This window comes from Balaenoptera ricei, chromosome 2 (assembly GCF_028023285.1).
Source record: "Balaenoptera ricei isolate mBalRic1 chromosome 2, mBalRic1.hap2, whole genome shotgun sequence".
NCBI lineage: Eukaryota > Metazoa > Chordata > Mammalia > Artiodactyla > Balaenopteridae > Balaenoptera > Balaenoptera ricei.
This window is the reverse complement of record NC_082640.1, coordinates 59,162,787-59,189,142: the sequence shown is the minus strand read 5'-3', so window position 1 is coordinate 59,189,142 and position 26,356 is coordinate 59,162,787. Positions and strand designations below refer to the sequence as shown.

The 26,356-nt window shown below is 43.8% G+C and overlaps 2 protein-coding genes across 4 annotated transcripts in view; both read right to left on the bottom strand.

Annotated features, from left to right (window-relative positions):
* Positions 1 to 26,356, bottom strand: part of IDH3A (isocitrate dehydrogenase (NAD(+)) 3 catalytic subunit alpha) — a 35,817-nt gene that overhangs the window by 6,244 nt on the left and 3,217 nt on the right. Inside the window, exons 2-7 of one of the 3 annotated variants that reach the window (XM_059912653.1) lie at positions 19,578 to 19,831; positions 7,783 to 7,845; positions 5,584 to 5,667; positions 3,777 to 3,891; positions 1,260 to 1,447; positions 634 to 767 (exon numbers count right to left, since the gene is read on the bottom strand). In XM_059912653.1, the coding sequence (XP_059768636.1) occupies positions 634 to 767; positions 1,260 to 1,447; positions 3,777 to 3,891; positions 5,584 to 5,667; positions 7,783 to 7,845; positions 19,578 to 19,601 (608 nt within the window). In that variant the 5' untranslated portion in view covers positions 19,602 to 19,831. Of the gene's footprint in view, positions 1 to 633; positions 768 to 1,259; positions 1,448 to 3,776; positions 3,892 to 5,583; positions 5,668 to 7,782; positions 7,846 to 12,431; positions 12,452 to 12,620; positions 12,700 to 19,577; positions 19,832 to 26,356 lie in introns of those variants that run through there. The other 2 variants (XM_059912652.1, XM_059912654.1) reach the window with 2 other exon arrangements.
* LOC132359187 (tropomyosin beta chain-like) lies at positions 1,826 to 2,949 on the bottom strand. The gene has a single exon (XM_059912655.1). The coding sequence runs from the start codon at positions 2,683 to 2,685 to the stop codon at positions 1,858 to 1,860; it is 828 nt and encodes a 275-aa protein (XP_059768638.1). The 5' UTR covers positions 2,686 to 2,949; the 3' UTR covers positions 1,826 to 1,857.

Here is a 26,356-nt window from a genome sequence, read left to right as displayed (position 1 = left end):
GTTATCCAGCAAGAATTATGAAATATCTATTAATAAGAAAACATTAAAATTGCCTTAAAAGGTTAACTTATTCAATTATTTAAATGGTTTTACTATTTTACATGCTCAACACTTTTCTTAGGTTAGGAAACCTGCTTCCTAATACACTGAATTAGCCTTTAATACACTAGGGCTGAGAAGAATTCAAACTGCTAGAATAATACATCAGATAGTATTAGCACTATGAGCAATATTTTAAGCCCCTGAGCAGGTGGCCATCTCAGAAACATTCCTGCTATTCCCTCCTAACACAGAAACGACTGCCCTTTTACAGACCTTAGTGGCCTTAGCTAACTGCCCACCGCACCTGGGGATCCAGACTCTCCGGCTTCCTTCCCCGATGGTTCTCAGGCCCTCCTTAAACTTCCGGGACCTGAATTCTTGCTCCCTCCAAACCTGCCCCAGTCATCCACTCAGTGAAGCACATTAAATAGGATATTCTGACACAAGAGAAATGCCTCACCCTCTGACTGGCTACAAGACCATTTTCCAGAGCTATCAGGAGTCAATGAGCAAGCTGGAGAGAGGAAAGGAAAGCCCTGTCACTGCTCCTCGCCCACAAAGCCGGAGGGAGCGCCGCCCACAGGGACTCACATGATGTTGGCTTTGTGCACGGCCGTGACGTTGCTCCGGAGATTGTTCCGCGCATACTCAAAGGCAAACTCCGCGATGCGCTTGCTCGCCCCCTCAGTAATGAGCTTGATACTCTGCACAACTCCATCCACAATCTGAAACAGAGGAAGTCCTGCCTCGCTGAAAGGGTATGGCAACAACCCGGTCCTGGACTGCCAGCAGTGTGCAGACAACACCATCCGTGGCAGGCTTGCATGGCACCAGCTGCCAAGGCAAGCATCATGCATACGGTATGTCAGTGAGGTTAATCATGTTCACTCCAGTCCTAGGAGCCAGGTATTGTAAGCCTCACCACACAGATGAGGAAAACCAAGGTGCAGAGATGGTTACGTATGAAGTTGAGGATTCAAAATTCACACAGAGGACAAGTTCCCAAGCCCACACCCTGAAGCACCACACCCCCTCGCCCAGGCATCCACTTGAGTACTGTCAGCCAGAGACCCAGGACAAGACAAACACCCACAACTCCTCACAGAATGCGAGAGAACTGTCTTTGGGAAATATTTTCAACTGGGAATTTGAACAAAGGTCCCAAGTGCACAGAAAGCAACCCAACTAAGAATGAAAAAGTATCCAAATGAACATACCACATGCTCAATTCCACTGTATTCTCCTTCCGTGTTCTCTCGAATGGTGACAATATTTACATCACTGTAAGGGGTTTTATAGCCTTCGATTGAGACACATGGTCGGACATTTGCATAAAGGTCAAATGTTTTACGCAGCAATAAATTCATGGATGGGTGACCCGCGGCTATTGGGGTTTTTAAAGGGCCTGTAATAAAGAAGAATACCCAGATGACAAGAGGATGCAGTCTGGTCTTTTCTTTTCCTTTATAAACACAAGTAAATAGTGTTGACACTTGTCCCTCGGCATGGGGGTTTGGGGGGAGGGATTGATCCAGGACCCAGCAGATACCAAAATCCATGGATGTTCAAGCCCCTTATTATAAAATGACATAGTATTTCCATATAGCCTACACACATCCTCCTGTAAACTAAATAATCTCTAGACTACTTATGATACCTAATATAATGTAAACACTATGTAAATAGTTGCCGGTGAAAAAATTCAAGTTTTGCCTTTTGGAACTTTGTGGATTTTTTTTTTTTTTTTTTTTCTGGTAACACCAGTTTTATTCGTTGGGGTGGCAACTATAGCCTGGCTGGGGGCAGGGCCAGCCCTCACAGGTTGTTGAGCTCCAGCAGGCTCTGGTCAAGGGTCTGGTGCATTGCCACGTTCTCCTCCTTGGCACTGGCCAAGGTCTCTTCCAGGTCGTCAATGGTTTTCTCCAACTTTGCCACCGACCTTTTGGCAGACTCTGCTCGGGTCTCAGCCTCCTTTAGCTTCTCCTCCAGCAGTTTGATCTCCTCTTCATATCTATCTTCTTTGGTGGAATACTCCTCCTCTGAGGCCATCAGGGACTTGAGGGCCTGGTCCGTGGTTCGAAGATCCTCCTCCCGGCTCTCAGCCACCTCAGCTGTCTCTTCTGAGGGCTCCAGCTCTCCTTCCAGGATCACTAGCTTCCTGGCCACCTCCTCATACTTGCGGTCTGAATCCTCAGCGATGTGCTTGGCCTCCTTCAGCTGCATCTCCATCTTTTCCTCATCCTTCATAGCTCGGTTTTCCATGACCTTCATCCCTCTCTCACTCTCATCAGCTGCCTTGTCAGCCTCCTCCAGCTTTTGCAGGGCTGTAGCCAGGCGCCCCTGCGCCTGGTCCACCTCCTCCTCTACCAGCTGAGTGCAGCGGCTCAGGGAGGCCACATCTGCCCTGGCATCGGTGGCTCTCTTAGCCTGCTCCAGTTTCTCCTGGGCATCCTTCACTGATTGAGAATACTCTTCCACCTCGCCCTCCGTCCCTCTCAGCTTCTTCTGGAGGGCCTGCTGCTCCTCCTCCAGCCGCCTGCTGCGGTCCTCAGCTTGCTTCTTGTCAGCCTCGGCCTGCTCAGCGCCATCGACGGCATTCTCCTTGTCCAGCTTTAGCATCTGCAACTTCTTGATGGCATCCATGGTTGCGGTGGGAGACCAGCTGGCCGGGGGGCAGTGCAGACCGGGCTAACCGGGCTGGCTGCGCAGACGGGTCGCACCGGTGGCGGGCGAGAGGACCAGCCGGGACTGGGATGTCCCAGCCCAGAATTTGTTTTTTTAATCTTTTCCATACATGATTGTGAATCCACAGATGCACATGTGGATATGGAGAGCCAACTGTATTTGAAATACCAATTTTTATTTTTTCCAGTATTCCATCAGAGATGTATTTAGGATCCTTTCTTTGGACATGAAGTAGCTTTGTGACACATCTAACATGCACGCTTCATGAATCAAGGGACACTTTTACAACAGAGCAAGCGTCATTTAAAAGGGCAGAGAGGTGCTCTGTTTCTGAATCTGATGTTCTCTTCATCGTAAATGAGTCCATCCATGGCTGGTCACTCTCAGGCAACATTCAGCGCCTACTCCCTGTGTCACCTACAGACCCACCTGGGCTACCTTGTAAAATATGTTCTGCCTCTAACTTTACCCTCTCCCTCAGATTCAGATGAAGGAAGAAATTTCCTCAATGAAGCTTTCTGGAATATCAACTGCATTGAGCATCTACTGACTGAGGACCAAGCACGGTATCAGGTCCTTGACATTAGCTAATCCTATGACACCACCTCCCTATGAGGTATCAACTCTATTGCTGTCATTTTTTTTTTTTTTTTTTTGGCTGCACTGTGCCGGTCTTCGGGATCTTAGTTCCCTGATCAGGGATCGAGTCCGGGCCCTAGGCAGTGAAAGCACTGAGTCCTAACCACCGGACTGCCAGGGAATTCCCTATTGCTGTCATTTAAAGGTAAAGGGGAAAAAAAAGAGTAAGAAATTTGCCCAAGCCTCCCAGCCAGTAAGCAGCAGGGATGACATTCATAGTGGATCTGTCTGGATTTAAAGCCTATGCTGAATTCCAATCTGTCACCTGCTAATATTTTGAATCATGACCTTAAGCATGTATGAATTAAAATAAAAATGTAAAAATTATACAAAAGATAAATCTAGGTAAAGATAAATGTAACACCTGTAGCAGAAATCAATAATAAGCATCATATTCACTTCAGTGCTACCTTTCAAGCCCATCTTGTTCTTATCCATGGACTCTTTGGCTTCTGGAGGGATCATCCACTTTCCTCCCGGTCCTTGAATGGCGGTGACATTCCGCTCCTCCCACTGAATAGGTGCCTAGATGCCACACCACAGAGCACAATGAACTGGAAAGACCTACATGTGACTGACATTCACACTACAGTTATAAACAAACTTCCTCACTTTGGATGCAACTGGTGAAAACACATACAATAAAGGCCCGGAAAATTCCTGGCATGCAAGAAGAGATGTCATTCTCTAGCATGTCCAGATGGATTCTCCACATTACCCTTGTCCAGTCATCACTCCTAGCTGCCACCTGCCTACTTCTTTTTTTCACAATCACTGTTAATGTGGCTATAATTATAATATCATAAGGAGCAGAGAAATATGATTCACAGAAATATCACATAGTACTGATACATGGATGAATCCTGAAAATATTATGCTAAGAAAAGAGCCAATCACAAAAACCATGTAATTTTTTTTTTAAGTTTTGAATTTTATTTTATTTGTTTTTTATACAGCAGGTTCTTATTAGTTATCTATTTTATACATATTAGTATATATATGTCAATCCCAATCTCCCAATTCATCACACAAAAACCATGTAATTTTAAGACTCTTTTTATATGAAATGTCCAGAACAGGCAAATCTACAGAGAGAGAAAGTAGATTAGTGGTCACCTAGGGCTGGTGATGGGAGGGTAGGGTGGGAGAGAGAAGGGTGATGGGGAGTGACTGCTGATGAGTATGGGGTTTCTTTCTGGGTGATGAAAATGTTCTAAAATTAGACTATGGTGATGGTTGCACAACTCCATGAATGAACTGTACACTTTACATGATGAATTGAACAATATATGAATTAAATCTCAATAAAGCTGTTAAGAAAAAAAAAGACATATTATAACCTATGAAAGAAGTTTTAAGGAATAAACCAGCGTTATCCTTTCTTTTCACCCACACCCTTCAATGTGTACACACACATCTGACAGCCAACTGGGCACGCACTAGGAATAGGAACACAGAGCAAGACTTGTGCTCCTTGTTCACAAGGAGCTTACAGCTGAGAGCGATCATATTTCAGTTCCCTTGGGGAATGCTATTGTATAAGCATCATTTCCTCTGTAGGAGTTTTAATTAAAAACTCATATAGAAAAACAATGAATGTTTAGTATAAATAAATTGAATTCCTTGACTTATAGCTGTTGGTATCATAACAACCCTGATTTAATCTTACACATTATTTCACCTAGCAGCTATAAATAGCAAGAATAAAGCATCAGGTCAAACAAAGTCCAAGTTTCCTAAATTCTGTAGATTTTTAAGTATCTACCTGCATTGAAGGCTAGGCTGTTGGATAATAATACCTCATACTTGATACTTCCACACCAGGAAAAAAAAAAAAAAAAAAGAATCTTTCAAAATGCCCTATATAGTTTTTTGAAATATCAATTCTATTCTCTTTTTTTGGCAGGAAGGAAAAATGAGATAGACAGGTGACTTGGCAGGGCTTAAAGGCTTTAAACCCAGGCAGTGTTCGAAAGTCCACAAAAATGACAGTACTACTTGGATTACTTTATATATAACTGATGCCAATACAGTAGCTTAAACTATTGACAATGACGGCAGCAAACAACACTCTTTCACTCAGAATCTGTGAAATTTAACAGACCTCACCAACTTCATACAAATGTGAACAATTCATCCTAAGAGTTCACGGTCTCCAACTGGCTAAGAAAACTTTGCTACAAATTATTATCAAAAGTATTTTTTAAGCTCACTTACTTTGGCAGCATCAAAAATCTTCATAACTGTGGCTGAAATTTCTGGGCCAATTCCATCTCCTGGAATTAAAGTTACCGTCTTAACCTGAATATAAGAAATCATCAAAGAAGACAGTCAGAATTGATTTTTGAAGGTTTAAAAAGGAACATCATTGACAAAGAAATCCAGTTTATGGGTTTTCTTAACTCATAAGAAATGCCTTTAAGAAAACAAACCTACCTTCCAACGGCTTATCAAAGTGGAGCCAAGAATCAAGAGACTCCACAACTCTACTCCCTAGCTGAGCCCAGAGGTTTTAAAAAGAACTTAAGTGATGCTCTCCAGATAAAACAAAAATAAACTACCAGGTAAACTTCCCAATTGCTGTTTCGTTTCAGACAAACTACAAAGAGACCAATTAATTCAAGTCTGTAAAACCAAGGAGAGCAAAACATTTCAACAATGTTCTCTCACTAAAATTTAGAGGGTTTCCCAGGAAGGCAAGCACTTTCCTCTCCACCAGGAGCCTAGAAAGTTCGGTTTCTCATGCAACTTGTTCAGTCTTACAAAACACTCTCAGACACTTCCAGAGTACCGCTGAGGTCTGTTTTGGCACTCAGAAAATCAGACTTCACATCAGGACAGGGTTTCCATTTTCCTGATTTCCTTTATAAAATTGGCTCCTAATGACAAAAGTAATCCAAATAAGCTCAGCAGAGTTTATTTGGAACCAACAAGAATAGGGTATGTGATCATACCTGCAGTGTCTGAATTACACTTAGAATGACAAGTGTATTTATAATGTAACATCAACGATTTAGTTCAAAGGCTTCAAACAAAATACAGCCAGCATTTCAAACACAGAAAAAAATGTGTAAAGGGAAATGATGAGAGGATTTAAATGAGGATTACCATTTGGAAACTATATATGTCATTATTTGGGTATTTCCCCTACCTAGAAGTTTGGTTCAGACAACGGTCCCTGGCCTTTTTCAGTGCCAGTTGCCTGTGCTCCTTTTTTAAAAAATCACTGATTTACATTTCCCTGGTCTTCTACCTTCCAGTGATGCTCCCAAAGCAGGTGGACTAATTATTTCTGAATTTTTCTGTACAACTGAAGAAATCTTTTTTAAAAATTAGTTTCTCTTATTTCTTTCAAATATAACCCCCTCCCCACCAGGTCAATATATATTTTTTAATGGACAGCCTGAAAATTAAATAATAGCAGAGAGCAATGATCATCTCATTAGCTTTCAGAATGCGTTTGAAATGCTAGCTTAACTATCCTTAAAGCGCAAGCCTCATCCTGCATCTTTTGCAGCAAAAGCAGAGCCAAAAGAACCCCTTTGGTTTCTTCTTCCTGTTCTCCCAACATGTAATAACAAACGTCATCAGGCCACCAGAAAAAACTACTTTACTTCCACAGTTCAGAAAGTAAATGAAAAAAGATATACTATGGTCTTATAAATCCCTCACAGGGTAAGATGTTATACGGGAGTATAGGAATTATGAAATCCAAATCAGATTCTGTAAGAAGGAGGTAAAATAAAAACATACAGGAAGTCACTGACCCACAGTCTTAGAATGCTCTAAAAATGTGGTATCAGCTTTTAAAGCACAGAACTCTAACGCTGGGAATTCTAAAAGCAGCAGATTTAATGAGAAATAGATGATCCGCTAACACAAGAGTCTATGAAGACTACGTAAGCAAAGTATTGATACATATAAGCCTACAGGGCTTATAGATGTTTGAGGCATTCCTAATTGGCGATCAATCTACTGTTTTCAGGGAAGCTCACAAAATAAAAATGCAAAGCAGGTTTTGAAGCTTCTCAACAATTTTGTCTCAACTTGTACTACTTTGGAAAAAAACTGTCTTATCCAAATGAGATTGTGAAATAAAGTAATAGGCTCAAGGGTAGTAGTTATCTTTAGATAGTATCTGTTTTTTTATATTCTATTTTATAACTATTTTTAACAAGCTTCCTTCAAGATATTAATGTGATAGGCTTACAGCACCAGCTATAATACAATTTTTTTTTTAATGTGCAAGTGACCTAATAGATGTATGCATGTTCACCAATTATTTAAATGTACAGTATAAGTATGGCCAATTTTCCTAATTTTAAATAAGTGAAGATTAAATGCTATATAATGTGTCTAAGCATCTTTCTTGAGAAACTTCTAAAAGGAAAAAATTAAAGACGTAATTATACTCACACCACCAGCAAAACCTCTGGTCACCTGTTTTTGGTTGTGGAATGCCCCCAGCAGCCGAGAGACCTACATTTAATATCAACAAAGAAATGTTACATACAGAATTAAACCACATATAGTTAAAAGGTAGAGATGGAACCATCTCTGACAGCTGATAATGCTGCAACTTTGCAGATATATTCAGGAATTTCCGAGGATTATTTTTCTCACGTATTAGCTCAATGTAGCAAGCTCTTTCGGATTTGAAAACTGAAATATTCAGTTTACCTTTGCTTTGAGAATGTAAGTACGATTTATGTACTTTTAAAGTCAATTTTATGAAAAGTTGTCAAAAGATGTTGAAGCTAGGATGAAACTCTACTTTTTTAGCTCAAACACTGGATTTTTCTCAGATGATCTGGATGGTTTAATGTCAACATTCTTGACCACTGGGTCAGTTTGGGGGTAACACACACTCTAAGAAAACTATCACTAATTTTAAGAGCCAGCAGGGTCCTTATTAATCCCAGAGCCCAACTCACTCATTATACAGTGGAGACAGTGGGTCCAAAGAGTAGGGATTTGCCTAAGGTCACAGAGTGACCACAAAGAGACCACAATCTGGGTCTCCCGACTCTTAGTTCAGGGCTTCTCCAATTATACATTATGCCTATTCTTCTCCCATGAATATTAAGAAATTACACTTTATAATAAAAATCTAACAAAGTTTATTTAATACTATTTTGACACCTGTGTCATACAGAATGAAGATTTTAAATAAATTATCTACTTCTTCTGATAATATAAGTGACATGGTCATTATTGTTAATCGCTGGGACAGGGGAAAGATACAAAAAAAGAAAAGAAATGTGACCTACTAATCCCACTACCCCAAGATGTTACCACCGGTACATTTTTTTTCCACTTAACACTATGACACACCAGAAATATACATTTTGAAAGGTTATTTTGAACTTTAATAATTCAGTCCTTGAAAACTGGTACAAAGTCATATTACATTATAATAAACAATATAATCAAAGAAATTGGGTACATAAACCAAAGGTATTAAAATTCATTAAAAGTTTTAGTGACTTCCCTGGTGGTGCAGTGGATAAGAATCCACCTGCCAATGCAGGGGACACCGGTTCGATACCTGGTCCGGAAAGATCCCACATGCTGCGGAGCAACTAAGCCCATGCACCACAACTACTGAGCCTGCGCTCTAGAGCCTGCGTGTCACAACTACTGAAGCCCGCATGCCTAGAGCCCGTGCTCCGCAACAAGAGAAGCCCACCGTAATGAGAAGCCTGCGCACCGCAACTAAGAGTAGCCCCCGCTCACCGCAACTAGAGAAAGCCCGCACGCAGCAATGAAGACCCAACACCACCAAAAATAAATAAAATTATTTAATAAATAAATAATAATTCATTAAAAGTTTTAAATGTTAACTTTTTTTCATGCTAGATACATGAGCAAAGATACATTTGCTATATCCTTAGTCTTCATTTTGGGGGACAGTTCTTATAAGTCCTGAATCTTCACTGTAATGTCAGCATCCACTAAAGAGACACCAACCAACAGCCAAGGAGCTGTGAACGAATTGTATCCTCTAACCTGGCATCTACAGTCATCTCTCTGGACCGACAATAAAAGACAGGGTGAGACCCAAAAGAATATGCTATGCCAAAACCACTGGCCAAAAACTTAATCCTAGGACATGATTCATCCACCAGCAAATGGGCTATTGGAAGGGAGACCATTTAACGGCTACGTTATAAAATTTGCATGAGTCCTTCTCCCCACACCCCAGAAAGAGAGAAAAAACATTCACTCAAAACAGGCCCATGTCAGGACTTCCCTGGTGGTCCAGTGAGTAAGACTCCACGCTCCCAATGCAGGGGGCCTGGGTTCGATCCCTGGTCAGGAACTAGATCCCGCATGCTGCAACTAAGAGTCTGCATGCCACAACTAAGAAGTCCGCGTGCCCCAACGAAGATCCAGCATGCTGCAATTAAGACCTGGTGCAGCCAAAATAAATTAATTAATTAAAAAAAACAAACAGGCCCATGTCGAGATTGGGACTGACATATATACACTACTATATATAAAATAGATAACTAATAAGAACCTGCTGTATAGCACAGGGAACCCTACTCAATACTCTGTAATGGCCTACATGGGAAAAGAATCTAAAAAAAAAAAGGGGCGCTATATGTATATGTATAACTGATTCACTTTGCTGTACACCTGAAACTAACACAACACTGTAAATCAACTACATTCCAATAAAAATTAAAAAAAAAAAAAACAGCCCATGTCTTTGTGATAAAAGACCCAACCAAAATAACTGATTTAAAATGTAAATCCATGAGGCAAAGATTTTCATGTTTTGTTCACTGTTCTATCTCCAGTACCGAGAACAGTGCCTAGTAGGTGCTCAGAATACTTTTGGAAAAACTGAGGCCAGCCTCAAGCATCTCTCTATCTGATGAGTTCCCACTCCAGCAAATAGCTTTAATACTTGCAATGATTTTCTCTAACAACCAGTCTTCTTCATCTTTGTCATCTCTTCTTCGTGATCTTAGAATAAGGTAGTATTGCATCTAAATCATTAGAATGACCCGGAACTTTTAAGACAAGATTTATTAAAGCACAGGCTGACTTCTACTTTATAGTATACTTGTACATATGTTACATCATTTTATTTTAATAAAACCTGGAGAGATTGTATTAGTAGCCCTTTTCAGATAAGGAGACTAAGGCCAGGCTCACAGAATATGGACTGAACTTCTGACTTCCTGGGCCATCTTCATCCATAGCACCTCATTTCCTTTTTTACCTTCATCCTCCAACTTAAAAACATATAAATACAGTGTAGAATGTATGGCAGGTACTCACTCAATAAAAGCTTCCTGATGGGGGAAGTGCCTCGTTATAATTATAGTATTTTAGAGCCAGAAGGGTCTTTAGAAACTCACTATTTTTTCTAATAAAGCTTTTTTAGAAAAAAAATAAATTTAAGCTGCAGATCTCTTTTTTTGAAATAAAACCTTAAATGGAACGCTAATAGAGGACTTGTTCTGATTGAAACTCACATCCAGCTCAGCTGTCTCATAATTCTGGGACATCAGCTTCCGAGGCACTGTCTACCCCAGTCCCTAAAGGGAGAAACTGGTCCACAGAGGTCAAATGACTGCCAAAGGTCACACAGGGAGTCCATTCCATGTCAGAGGAGAACCTCATCTTCTGACACTTTCTGAATTCCTACTATGTGGCTTTTTTCTTGTAGACCACGCTAAAGGCAAAACAAATTTACTAGCTGTTTTATTTAGTCCCTCATTCTGAAGCTTAATGTACCTACCAAAGATGATTGGATGTTAAGTGTAAGCTCAGTGATTAAAGGATTGACTTCTGTTTAGACAATGACACAGAACTTGCTTTACCTTCAGGAGCCAATGTGAAATAAATTACCATTATACACAAATCCAGGTCTGAAGAGGGTAACAAAGCAGAACGCAGTTACTAAATAAAACCTAGCTACTGATGCCCAATTGTCTGCTTGAAGACTGTAAGATAAGTATATTGACAGCTAGGAAAGCTTCAGGTTTTTGTGTTCCTTCTGCATGTATTAGGTGCTCTCACATTATTTTTTTCAATCCTCAAACAACTCTGTGAAGCAAGTATAGATATTTTACAGATGGCTTATCAAGGCTCAGAGATGTTAAGTAATTTGCTCAGGGTCACGCAGCCAACCAATGGTACTGCCAATATTTAAACCTAAGACTCCTAAACTCCAGTGTAGACTGCTTTTCACTAAGTAACAGTGCATGTGGACCTCGCTTTAAACTTAAAACAAAGGAGAAATACAGTATCAAATTTTATAGAAAAAAATTAAATTGCTTATGGTAGGTTTCTAGGGGATCATTCTTTAAGAGCAACAGGAGAACTGAGGGCCCATTTTTCCCTCTGCCTATAATTCGTTGTGTGACCTTGGCCACAGAGTAGGCAGAATGGGACTTGGAACTGGGAATCCCGAGACATCTGGGTTCCTCTTCCAGTTCTGACACGGACTTTCTGTGTTATCTTGAGCAATTACGTTTTCAGGCACAGTTAGTTCCACTGAGGAACCAAAGAATTGCAGAAATGGTCAGAAACCCTATCCAGCTGCGGCAGGCATCCGAGCTGTCAAGGTCAGAACGCAGGATTCTCACCAATAAAAGGTGAAAGAAAGGCGATGCTGGTCTCCCTCTCCCAGTCTCCCAGTGTTCAGATAGCAATTCCAAGGTGCAAGGTACCCTGTGTCCTTTGAAGGGGAAATAGCTACACGATCAGACTGGGAAGAGCTCTAAGGGAGAAAAAGTCTGGCAGGAAAATGACTTCGGGATTCCCTCACCTGGGAGGTTACCCGGCCCGGGCCGGAGCAGACACCGGGGGGAGGCCTGGGCCGTGCTGGAGGGGACTCTCCGCGCGATCAGCAGGCTGCAGGGCCGCAGCCCCGGAAGCCGCCGGGATGGCGGAGCCGGGGCGGCGGCTCCGGTGACCTTCCCAGGCTACGCGCGCGGCCTGGGCTCCGGCCGGCGCAGATGCCGGCGGTGGAACCGGGATGCTGCCCGGAGCAGGACCTGCGCCCCCCGCCTTCACCCTGATGCCGTCCCCGCCCCAGGCGCTACCTTCGGAGAGCGGGGCTGCCTACACACCGCACGCGGGCCACGGAGCGAGGCGCACAGGCGGCCAGGACAGGCTCCCTAACTGTCCCCAGCCGGTCGCGCGCCGCCGCCTCCCCGTCGGGGGCCGCGCGCCTGCCCCCGCCCAGCACGCGGCCCGCCCGCCAGTCACACGCCGGCCTGCCAGGCGCTCACCTTGGATATCCACGCGGGCCCAGCCATCGTGTCCACTTCTCTCACCACAGCGACAGCGGCGGCAGTACTGCGCAGCCGCGCAGCCCGCGCCGGGAGCCCGCCCCTGGAAGCCCCGCCCCCTGGAAGCCCCGCCCCACGGACCCGCCTACTGGATTCTCCGAGCACGCTCTCGGTCCCGGTCCTGGACACCCCGGCTCCGCTGGCCAATCGCCGGGCTAGTCTCGCGGCGTCTTGCGGAGCAGCGACCCGGAAGCTGCAGTCCGGAATCTCCGGTAAGACTCCTTCCTCTCCTCATTCATTCATAGATTCACTGTTCAGATGGGATGTTTGTCCCGCGCCTGCTAGATGCCAGTCACTCTTCTAGATTTGGGGGATTTAGCTTCTCTTAAGGAGTTTACAGCCTCAGGGAGGGAGATAGATCATTTACTTGTTCCACAAATATTTATTTTTATTTTTTAACAGCTTTATTGAGGTGTAATTTATATACCTTAAAATTCACTCACTGTAATTTCGCGATGATTTTCATTAAATGTAAACAGTTGCACAGCCATCACCACAATCCAGTTTTCGAATCTATGGAAATATTCCTTGTGCCCATTTGCAGTCATTCCCAGCTCCAATCCCAGGTCCCAGCAACTACTGATCTGCTTTCTGTCTTTAAAGCTCTACAAATATTTCTGAGTGCCAACTAGATACCAGACACTGTTCTAAGTGCTGGGTTTTACAATCCAGTAGAAAAGACAGGCACCAATCAAGTATCACACAAACATGTAAGTTAAAACTGTGATAAGTGTCAGGAAGGGAAAGTGCAAGGAGCAATGAGAAGGTAAAATCAGGGGACCTGATTCAAATCTAACAGAGAGGCCAGAGAAGGCCTTTCTGAGGAAATAACACCCATAATCCCCTTCCTCCTCATCCTCTCCTCAGCAACCAGAGTCCTGAAGCTCTACTGATCACGGGTCCCCTAGTTGGGTGCTGGGGTGATTTAGACTAAGTCTCCCCCCACCCCACCCTGGAAAAGGTTGTTTCCAGAGAGGAGCTACCCATCTACCCAGAAAGGTGGTGAATTAGGTGCAGAAGTGATGCCAGTGACTTTCATGAGATAATAAAGTACAGCTAAGTCTGTGGCCTCATCAGGATACAGGAATCTCAACAATCTCTTCTCCTTGGCCTTTCCTCTCATCAGGCCCTGGCAGTCCCACCCAGGGGTGTTCTCCCCAGTCCCCCTCCACTCCATCCCCACTGCCACGCCTGCCCTCCTGCAGGACTGACCATCTGATGCCCAGACAACCCAGTCCTTTCTCCACACAGTCCTCTCCTTCACTCACAGCTCTGACCAGGGCCCATCCGGGCCCTAAAACCTCCTGGCTCTCTCTTGCATTCATCTCTCACCACTGTCTTTTTCAGCCATATTTCCTGTCACTCCTTCCAGCCCCAAAGTCCTGGAGTGCCAGCCAAGTAGGGCTCCTGGCCAGCCCCCAAATGCGTCCCATATTTTACCCACCCTATGCTCATGCCATTCCCTCTGCCAGAATGCCCTTTTGCACCATTTCCACCTGTTGAAATTCCAGCCACTTGTCAAGACTCAGCTCAGATGTTGGTTCCTTTGGGAAGCCCCCCAGACTCACCCACGTGTTCCTTCCCCCTACTCAGAGCCCCCTAGCACTTGGTTCCCACCTCTCCCAGGAACCTTATCACATTCTACCCTGCTGTGTACCACTGAGATCCTCCTCAAGCCCAGAGACCATCTCTTATGTCTTTGTGTCTGGAATATAGACTCTGAGAGTACTTGCTGCTCAGTGATTACAAAACAAATGTGAAATGACTTTCTCCAAGGTCCATTTAATTCACAACAGCTCCATGGGGAAACTGAGGTACAGCTAATAAGTGATGATGCCGACATTGTACTAGGATGCCTCCTAATTACTATGGCAGTTCTCCTAACTGCTAAGCTTCCCCTGGGGAGGGGGGTCATTCAACTCAACAAAGCCTTCCTAAGTGGAGTCCCTCTCAGGTGCACTGTGAGGGCAAGGAAATGAATAAGCCCCAGCCCTGCCCTCGGAGTCTAGTGAGGGAGAAACACAGAAGAAATTCAGCCAATGACAGGTGCTCTAACAGTTTGGGGGTGGGGGTGGGGGCTGGGCAGGAGAGGGGTGTTGATTAGGGAAGATTCCACTATGGAGATGGCATTTGAATCAGTCCTTGAAGAAGTCAAAGAGGTCAGCAGCCTAAGATGGGGCGATGAGGAGGGACTGAGGCCAGCAAAGACTTTGAGGCAGAAAAGTGTCAAATTCTCAGAAGCTCGGGTTCTCAGGACTGAAAGGACCTCAGAGGTTTCCCAGTCTAACTCGCATAACAAGGTGCTTCCTGACTCTGGAGCAGCTGGAGGGACGCCGGGAAGACAGAAGCTACCTCCCCCTCAGCTGGCACCCGTTCCCTGAGTCCGGAACTGCCAGCCGCTACTCCTCATACATGTTCCAGAGTTCCTGCAACATGCAGGTCACTCTCCTGTGGACAAGCCACTTTGTCCTGTCCCTTGCACTTTGTAGTGCCAGAGATCCCATCAGCGAGGTATGTTTGAACTAGACGGTGGGAAAACTTTGCCACTCAGGAGAAGGATCTAGAACGTGTGCCCTTATTTGTGACTACAGCACTACGTAATCCAGGTGTGCTTCACTCTAAGAAATTTTTTTGTAATCAACATGGCAATTTTTAAATCAATCAGTCAGCAAAATAGGAATATAATTATTCACATACCAAAGGCTTTTAAAAAATTTTTACAAAAGGAACACAAATTTATTTCCACAGAATTTCCCTAGTTTATTTTCCTAACTATTAAGACTTCAGTAAATAAACGGGCAAAGGACCTGAATAATCAGTTCACAGTCAAAGAAACACAAATAAACTTTTTAAATGTCCAACCTTAACCGTAATCAAGTACATGCAAAAATATTTTAAATTTGAAGCTTTTACCCTGTCGGGAACCAGCTGCAAGCTGACACAGTTCTTGCAGCTTAAAGCATGGCAAAGTCCTGCTTAATTCTTGACAGGACCCGAAAGAGTTATTGGAGAAGATATGAGTCTTGGCCCATGAGGTTGCTTGCAGTTTCTCTAACTATAGTTTGTCCTTGGCATGTTTCGGTAATCACAGTCTGTTCTCACGCATGTTTATATTCTGGTTCACAGAATGTTTTGTACTATAACTTCAACACTAAGGAAATACTGTCTGATGATTCTGTCTTGTGATTTTAACAAAAACATGTATTGCCTACTGCAATCTATAAAAAGAGTTTTGATGGGAAATAAAGTGTGTGTGTGCTTGTACACCACCCTCCTGACCCCATCTCTTCTTAATCCCCTCACCTGCTCTCAGGACTTGTTCCTCAGTCTAACAGCGACTGACATTACCCCTTTTATTAGAAAGTGTAAATAAAATGCTAATGTCCTCTACTATCTAATTTATGGTGAAACTGCCACACTCTAAGTTTTGGCTGGCCTTATAAACTGCCACAGTTTTTGTGGAAAACAGTTTAGCAATGTGTCTCAAGAGCTATTAAGTGTTTTTACTCTTTCACTTAGTAAATCCATTCCTGAGAATCAATCCCTTGAGAAATCTCCTAAGAAATCCACAAAGACAAAGCCATCAGCACAAAGATATTCATTATAGGATTATCTATAATTTTTAAAATTAAAACAGAAACAATCTAGATAATTACAAGGAAATGGTTATGTAATTTAGGGTAAATGAATTGCATGGAACACCACACAGCCCTCAAAAGTGATCATTATGAACACTCTTTAGCGTCTTGGTGTTTATGGTTTAGTGTTCAGGAAAAAAATATCAAATTTAAAATGTTTGTTCTGCTATAACTTCTTGCTATACGTGAGCAGAGACTAGCAGGGAAATTACTTCCTCCCACAGTCTTCCCTCACTCGATAAAATCCAGCTGCAATCTCCCAGTTGCTCAGACCACAAGACTTGAAGGTGAGCTCTATTTTCCAGATAGATCCAAAATTGGACACTTCTTCCCACCTCCACTGCTCCCATCCTGGTCCAAGCCAAAGTCATCTCTTGCCTGAATCAATGCAGTAGCCTCCAAACCCATCTCCCTGCTTCCACCCTTGCCTTTTTACAGTCCATCTCCTGCCTTAGGGATTCTGTTAAAACATAAGACAAATACATCCTCCACTGCTCAAAATAGCCAGTGTTATCTCGTCTCCCTCCAAGTAAAAGCCAACACTCTGACAGTGGCCCATAAGGCCCTGCACAGTCTGGTCTTACTACTGATGCCAACAACTCAGCCTCTGTTCACTGGTGCCAAATCGAATCTCAGAGACAGAGTTTTGGGTGAAGTAGAAAAGAATATCTTTATTGCTTTGCCAGGCAAAGGGCAACACAGCAGGCTCCTGCCCTTGAAAACTGTGTGTCCCAACCTGGGAAGATTTGGTGAGGAGTTTTATAGCAATGGTTCAAGAGTGGGGTTGCTGATAAGATTAGGGTGTGTGCAGGGCCTGCATTCCTTTAATCTGGTCTCAGGTAATTTTTTTTTTTTTTTTTTTTTTGTCATGCAGCATGCGGGATCTTAGTTCCCCAACCAGGGATCAAACTCACGCCCCCTGCAGTGGAAGCCTGGAGTCTTAATCACTGGACCACCAGAGAAGTCCCTCAGGTAATCTTTTGATGAGTTTCTCTGGTTCCTTTACTCTGGACTCAGGTGGTCTTCTCTGGTATGAAGAATGCTGACATCTTCCATTTGTTGTGTTTTAGTTCTATAAAGAGCTTAAAGATATTGTTATGTGTATCCCTTGAGGCAAAACCAGGATGCTGCCCCAAGGCTGCACTATTGTTTCTTGGCTCCTCCTCCCTTGTCTCTGCGTCCCCTTCCTTCCCTGATTAGCAACTGTTTGAATCTGCCCTTTGCAACTCAGGGAAAGTCATGGAGGCTGGAGTCTGTTCCCTACAAACAAGCAACGGCGGACACAGAAAGTCTTCCGTGCCCAGGAGCCCCACAGGGTCCTGCTCAGTTTCACTACCCCCTCTCTTTTCTCATCTCCCACCACTTTCCCCTTCATCACTCCCTTTTAGATACACGTACCTCCTTGCTGTTCTTTGATCAGACCACACTTTGTCCCACCTCAGGGCCTTTGCACTTGCTGTTCCCAGTGCCTGGAATGCTCTTCCCCATGGCTTGCTCCCTTGGCTACTTCTCATCCCCCTACCACCCCAGACCCTGGCAACCACCAATCTACTTTATGTCTCTATGTCTTTGCCTACACTGGGCATTTCATATAAATGGAATCATACAATTTGTGCTCTCTTGTGATTGGCTTCTTTCACTTAGAAATTAAATAATGTTTTCAAGATTTATCCTTGTGTATTGGAAAAACTTTGGTTCTTTTCCTCCTGTGTCTTTCCTAACTCTTACACTACTGCCACAGTCACAACACTTCTGACACTTCCAGTCGCCAAATGTGTGTGTGGGGCTGTTCCCCACCAAGCAATTCTTTGTGACACCAGCTGGGTGTCCTACAATTTAACTCAATTCTGACACTATATACCTTGAGACAGTGTCAGATCCCACAAGTTAAGGGCTCAGTCCTACAAGATTGCTCCCACCCCACTTCAGATGACAGTTGCAAGTCCAGGTTGTCACCTGTGCTTCTGACCCATGGGCTTTAAATCTGAAATTCCTATGACCTTCTCCTCAGTTTTGATTAATTTGCTGGAGTGGCTTCACAGAACTCTGGAATGTATTTACATGCATTTACTAGTTTGTTAAAGGATATGATAAAGGATACAGATGAACAGCCAGATGAAGAGACACATAGGGTAAGGTCTGGGAGGGTCCCGAGCACAGGAGCTTCTGTCCCCGTGGATTTGGGGTGCATCATCCTCCCAGTACACAGATGTGTTCACCAACCTGGAAACTCTGTGAACCCCACACTTCAGGATTTGTATGGAGGCGTCATCACATAGGCATGATGGATCATTTATTCCATTTCCAGCCCTTCTCTCTTCCCAAGAGAATGGGGAGCAGGGCTGAAAATTCCAAGCTCTAATCATCGTGCCAAAATACAAAATTCAGCTGAGGAAATTTGAAAATCTAATTGACTCTATTCAACGATTCATGAATCAGGCAGCATCCCATCTAGGAGATCCCATCTAGGAAATAGAAAGTACAGGTGCGTGTCTCCTCTTGTGGAGAGGAGGAGACACACACCTGTACTGTGAGCCTCTCAGCCCCTGCTGATCTGTCCATCCCACACAGAGCCACTTGCAATGTTTACTGACCAAACAGATGAACTGACTGACACTCTGACTGTACTTCCCACTCTTCAGTGGCATTTGGAGAACAATCCTGCACAGCCACTGCCCCTCGAAGTTCCAGGGCTCGCCAAGCTTCTACACTGAAAACTGAACTCATCACTCTCCCCACTAAACTGCCCTCCCTCCTCTGTTCCCCATCTCAGCCAAGGGGTCACCCTCAACCCCTTCATCATTCAGAAAAGATTCTCTGTGCAGCTACTGTATTCCAGGCCTGTGCTAGGCACAAGGGAGGAAGTGGTGACACAGGGGAGGTGAAGTCCCTGCCCTCTAAGGCTTTAGCGTGGTTCTCAACACTGTCAGCTAGGATCCCCCCACGACCTTTAATAAATATTTTGAATATCCTCCGCTTTAAATTCATGGATAATATAACCTACTTATACATGTAATGAAAAGACAAAATCAATATAATATAACAAATATAAAAGGGAAATAAAAGGAGCATTAGAATAAAATGTGTTTCAATCTGTAAATGCTTAGGCCTAATACACCAGAGATGTAATAAAGCAGTCACGTGCTTGCACCTACTTAGGACAAAGAAATCTGGACTTAAGGGAGGTAAGACAATATTCAGGCAATACTTTATTTTTGGCATCTGAAAGTAAGAGCTTAAAAAGTAGAGTTTTATATACCGTGAAACATGGCGACCGCAACATCAACAAATGCAGATGGATCCAGGCGAGTTGTATGGGGACTCATCCCATGGTCAAGAAATATCCTCAAACAATTAGATTTGCCAGCAGGTATCTGGGTGAATTTCTTCTTTCTCTATCATGAGTCATGTTGCCATCACAGGTGTGATTTTCCAAAATGGTGATAAGTCCTTGCTAAAGCTCTGAGCAAAGCGAAACTTGGTCTTCCCTTGATTTACACAGTAGTTGCGTTCCTGGAAAAGTCAGCATATGTTAAAACCATGCCAAAAAAAAAAATTGAGTTTATTTGTAAAATTACTAGTTTCCAAGCTCGCTTAATTACAGGGTGTGTTACCTACAGGAGCATCTGGTTGGACTTCTTAAAGTCCTGTGGGACAAGAAACATTCTCCGCTGGGCAGGACTGTCGCTACATTGCAGGACAGCCAGCATTCCCAGCCCCCTGTCCACCACATGGAAATAGCACCCTCCTGTCACTGCATCCACTGAAATATCCCGTACAGTTCAAAGCATTCCTTGGGAAGCATTATCCCTTCCATGAAGAACATTGGTCTAGAGGGTCAATATCAGACAGTTGATCCCAACCCAGTGTAACATGTGCGGCAATACAGATTCCAGGGTCTGTGGGTGCTCCAAACCTGGGGTATCTCAGGAACTGGGGGTTCAAAGTGGACAGATTGCTATAAGCAGACAAGACCTAAGGGAGGCCAATTTTGCAGACAGAAAGAAGGGAAGGCAAAGGGGTGCCAGGCAGAAGGGACAGCATAAGCCAAGGCCTGGAGATGAATGACAATCCATGAGGTATGTGGGAAATGCAAGGTTTAGAGCCCAAAGGGCCAGGTGGTGGGAGGCTGGAGGAAGAGGCAGGGTCCAGACCCTCCCACGCCTATCACAGGAAGCAGCATGGACTCTGTCCTGGGAGGTAATGGGGAGCCATCTCACATACGATGCATTTACTCATAAGTGCATTATTTTTTTAAGGGACTCTGCTCAAAAGATTTGTCCTCCTGAGGCCTGTTTTGGGAGTAGTATCTTACTTCTCCAGAAGTAAAGCCTGGAAATGCAAACCAGGGATGTTGATCAAATCAAATTGACCTGATCTATTCCTATTTGCTTACACTGTGGGGCCTGGCTTTGCTCGATCTGCCCGAGTCTATAGGTTAAGTTCAGAGAAGCTACATAAACAGTGACGCCTTCCCTGAAAGCAGATCGTGACTCCCAGCACAGCCCTCCCCCTAGAGAAATCCAACGTGTGGGCTGCGTGGTTGATGGCATGGGCTCTTGAAAGCCAATTCCCACAGTCCCCACAGTGGACAGAGGAGCTGAAAGGAACGATCCCCAGGAAAACCTGGTCCCCAGTCTCACCCCACAGAGGGTTCTGAAGATTTTATGATTAATATGACACCTTATAACATCTTAAAAAATGCTTGAGCAAGCAGAAGCTAACATTGGCAAAACACCTGTTGAATCCCCCATTCTTCTGGATTAATCAAACAGATGCAGGGAAATGAACTAAATCAGAATCCTCCCTACACAGACTTCCAAACAATCCTCCAAACACAGAAATGAATATTCAATAATTCAGGGCCTGCCTTTGAGGAATGCACACGCAGCTGGGGAGCTATACAGATAGTTCTAGGAGACAGTTTGTGTTAGGATGCTGGGGCTTGGCGGGGGGTGAGGTGTTCCCAGACAGATTCCTTTGTTCTTTTTGTGTAAATCATGATCCCAGGGCCTCTTTATGGTCACAAAAACCCCCAGCTCACCAGGGCTCTCCAAAAGGTCTTCCAGAACCATCTTTCTGTGTGATTTAGCCCTCCTCCCAGTGACGGTGAAAGCCACCTGACTTCAAAAAGTATGGAATCTAAGGCATTTGAGCACAATTTTTACCCCACAGGCAACACCCTCGCCTCCCTCTCTGATGCTGAAAGCTTGGAAGGGAACATAAAGTTTATTTCACAGCTGAAGAAATTGATGCTCGGAGAGGGACAATGACTTGCCCAAGGTCACAGTGAGCAAGCAGGGATTGGAAACCCAAGCCCAGGCTTACCACTTACATGCAAGACCTCATGTAAATATGTTTATGAAAGTCCTCCTCCCCAGGGCAGTGACTAATCAAACCGTCTCTAAGAGGGAGTTGTTCATACACTCACAAAATGAAGGTTCTAGGCCCACGTTCAGTGCTGAAGCCACTGACCATGTGTGGCTATTAAGCACTTGAAATGTGGCAAGTTCACACTGAGAAGGCTGTTAAGTGTGAAATGCACACCTGATTCCAAAGGCTTAGACTGAACAAAAGAATGTAAAATATCTCCTTAGTAATTTGTTATATTGATTACTTGTTGAAATGACAATGTTTTAGATATATCTGGTTAAATAAAAATATTATTAAAATGAACTTCATCTGTTTCCTCCTTTTTTCACTTTTTTTGGCTACTAGAAAGTTTAACATTACATAGATGGATCGCACTCTATTTCTATTGGACAGAGCTTCTACAGGCATTGAGGATATAGCAGAGCACAGAACAGACACAAATCATGCCCTCCTGGAGTTTATCCCCTGAGGGAGGAGAGAGACAACAAATAAACAAATAAGTGAAATAAGTGCTATAGAAAAATAAAGCAGGGAAGTGGGGGAGGGGGGGTAGAGAAGGGAGGAGGGGTTGACATCTAAAACAGGATGATCAAGAAAGGCTTTATTTACATTAGCCTTCAGGAAAATGCAAATCAAAACCAGGAGATACCACTTCATCACCCCCCTCTAGGCTGTCTGTAATCACAAAGACAGGTAATAACAAGTGTTGGAGAAGATGTGGGAAATTGGAACCCCGATAACATTGCTGGTGGGAATGTAAAATGGTGCAGCCACTTTGGAAAACAGTCTGGCATTTTCTCAAAATGTTAAACAGAGTTACCATATGACCCAGCAATTCCCTCCTAGGTATCTACCCAAGAGAAATGAAAACATATGTCTGCACAAAAACTTGTACATGCATGTTCATAGGAGCATTATTCCTAATAGCCAAAAAGTGAAACAACCCAAATGTCCATTAATTGATGAGTGGATAAATAAATTGTAGTATCGCCATACAGTGGAATATTATTCGACCCTAAAAAGGAATGAGGTACTGAACCATGCTACAACATGGATGAATCTTGAAAACATTAAGCTTAGTGAAAGAATTCAGTCACAATAGAGCATATATTGTCTGATTCCATTTAATGGAATTCTAATTCCTTGAAATGTCCAGAATAAGCAAATACATGGAGACAGAAAGTAGATTGGTGGGACGGTTGAGCAAACTGGGGAGAAATGGGGAGTGCCTGCTAATAGGTCTGGGGTTTCTTCTTGGAGTGATGAAAAATGTTCTGTAACTGATCATGATGAAGGTTGCACAACTCTGTAAATATGCTAAAACCCACCGAATTGTATACTGAATTGTAATGGGTGAATTGCATGGCATATGAATTATATTAATAAAACTGTTATTAAAAAAAAGAAAACAAAGACTTCACTGAGAAGTGATATTTGAGCAGACATTTGAGTGAATTAATTGGCTATTTGGGGGAAGGACATTCCAGGCAGAGGAAACAGCAAGTGCAAAGGCCCTGAGGAAAGAGCAGGCTTTTTCAAGGAACAGGCTAGAGCAGAATGAGAGGGAGAGAAGAAGGCGTTGAGTCAGAGGGATGCGGCAGCAGATCATGTAGGGTCTTCCAAGCCATGGGAAGGACTTTGGCTTCTCTGCTGAATGAGATAAGTCACTGGTGGCTTTAGAGCAAAGAGGGATCAGTGTGGCTGCTGTGTTGAGAATAGCCTTCGGGGGTCATGTGCAGAAACAGTGAGAAAGCTGTTATATTGTCTGAACATTTCAGTTGAACTAACATGATGTATATGTGTGTGTTATTGGTTTGAACCCCCTAGAACAGGAAGGGATTGGCAAATTGCAACCCGGGGGTCAAATCTGGCCCACCATCTATTTTTGGACAGCCTGTGAACTAAGAATTGCTTTTACATTTTTCAAAAATTAGAAGAATAATACTTTGTGAGATATGAAATTCAAATTTCAGTGTCCATAAGTAAAGTTTTACTGGAACACTTCCAGGCCCATTTGTGTGTATGGATGCTTTCACAGCAGAGGTGAGTAGATGCAAAAGGAACAAGAGACTGCGTGGCCCTCAAGGCCTAAAATACTTCCCATTTGGCTCTCAACAGAATAAGTTTGCTGAACCATAGAACAATTCCCAAACATTTTGGTCTCAGGACTATTTTTCATCTTAAAAACTGAGGATCCCATATTTTGTTAATAGAGGTTATTAATATTCACCATTTAGAAATTAAAATTGCATGTGACCCTGTGAAAGTATTTTTAAAATATGTATTAAATAATTTTAAAAAAATAATAAATCCACTACATATGTTAGCTTGGTTAACAGTTTTATGAAAAATGATATATATTTTAAAAATAAATTTATTTATTTATTTATTATTTATTTTTGGCTGCATTGGGTCTTTGTTGCTGCACACGGGCTTTCTCTAGTTGTGGTGAGCGGGGGATACTCTTCGTTGCGGTGCATGGGTTTCTCATTGCGGTGGCTTCTTTTGTTGCGGAGCACGGGCTCTAGACACACGGGCTTCAGTAGTTGAAGCATGCGGACTCAGTAGTTGTGGCTCACGGGCTCTAGAGCACAGGCTCAGTAGTTGTGGCACATGGGCTTAGTTGCGCCAGGGCATGTGGGATCTTCCCGGACCAGGGATCGAACCCGTGTCCCCTGCATTGGCAGGTGGATTCTTAACCACTGCGCCACCAGGGAAGTCCTGAAAAATGATATTTTTGAAAACAAAAAATATTTAGTGAGAAGAGTGGCATTGTTTTACAGTCAGCCCTCCTCTGCGGAACCGGTGGATATAGAGGGCCGACTATGGGACTCAGATTTTGGTATGAAGGCAGGTCCTGGAAGCAATCTTCCGCAGATCCTGAGAAACCACTGTACATGTTTGTAAATATCTTTAAAGTCTGGTTTGGACTTCCCTGGTGGTACAGTGGTTAAGAATCCGCCTGCCAATGCAGGGGACATGGGTCTGAGCCCTGCTCCGGGAAGACCCCACGTGCCGCAGAGCAACTAAGCCTATGTGCCACAACTACTGAGCCGGTGCTCTAGAGCCCGTGAGCCACAACTACTGAGCCCATGTGCCACAACTACTGAAGCCCGTGCGCCTAAAGCCCGTGCTCCTCAACAAGAGAAGCGGCCTCAATGAGAAGCCTGTGCACTGCAACAAAGAGTAGCCCCCGCTCCCTGCAACTGGAGAGAGTCCGTGCGCAGCAACAAAGACCCAATGCAGCCAAAAAAAAATTAATTAATTAAAAAAAAAGAAAAGTTACTTATAAGTATAAAAAAAAAAAAGTCTGGCTTAATAGAAGACAGCTGCATTCTCATATCTAATTCTTCCTTCAACCTGTGGCAATACTACACATGTAACTTCTGGAAAACTCCCCTCTATGCTTGGGAGAAAATGAGAGTGAAAAACGCAAATAATGTCCTAGTATTATTATGAAAATAATAATAGTGCTGACCTCACAGACCCTCTGAAAAGGTCCCAGGGACCGCACTTTGAGAGCTGCTCCCGTGGAGGCAGCAGGGACTTTACCCAGAAGCCACACTCCAGAGGCACTTCCGCAAGTGCTTCAATTGTCTTAATGCCATTTCAGCAGAGGGTCTGTTCATTAGCAAACTGATGGCCAAAATAATTGTCCATCAGTCAAACAGGCAGTGTTCCAGATGTGCAATGTGCTGTCCATGTGCCTCTGCTCTTGCACCACACAGCATAAGAATCTAGTGAGCTCCAATGGGCTCTAGGTCTTAGGAATCCGTCTGATCTGGGGTTCAAGCCGCTGAGTGAGGATGCCATCGCCTGACCTTGAATTGAAGCTTGTTCCTCAAATATTGTTGCTTCTGCCTTGGACTTAATCTTTTCAAGAAGGAAGCTTTTTGGAACACCCAGGACATATATCTGGGCCTTCATTGAGCTCACAGAGGAGGTTATATAACTCGAGGACCTGCTTGCTAATCAGTGATGGTCCGTGGCACAGAATTCAGGCTAAAACTGGCTTACTTTGCCTCAGCGCCCCCTGCTAGTAGCAAGGTATGCTCATCTACCACTCATTACTGGAGATTACTGAGATCTACAGCAACACTGAACCCAGTTGCGATGAACTGGCTTAGTCGTGTCATGATGTAATCTACCACAGTAATCCAGGAGAGAGGTGAGGGGGACTTGGACCACAAGATAGTGATAGAGTGCTACAGAGTGGTTGGATTCTAGACATAACAGACTGTGCTAATCAACCAAGTGTGGAGTGTGAGGAAAAGAGAGGAATCGGGGTTGCCTCCAAGGATTTTAAAGGCACTTGAAAGGATGGATGGGGCAGCCTGCAGGAGAAACAGGTTTGTGGGGGAGACTGACCCCTCCCCCCTCAACAGGACAGTCACCATCAGGTTGGGGTCTCATTCTAGGCCATCCGGGAACTTCCCACATCCAGAGTAGCTTCTGGGGAAGGGTCTAGAACAGGTCAAAAGAGGTGGTTCCTGAAGGGAGAAGGTGGGTTCATTCTGTTTGCTCTGTATGAAAGGGCTTGGTCAGAAATTCCCTGGTGGTCCAGTGGTTAGGACTCTGTGCTTCCACTGCAGGGGGGAACAGGTTCGATCCCTGGTCCAGGAACTAAGATCCCGCATGCCATGCAATGCGGCCACAAAAAAAAAA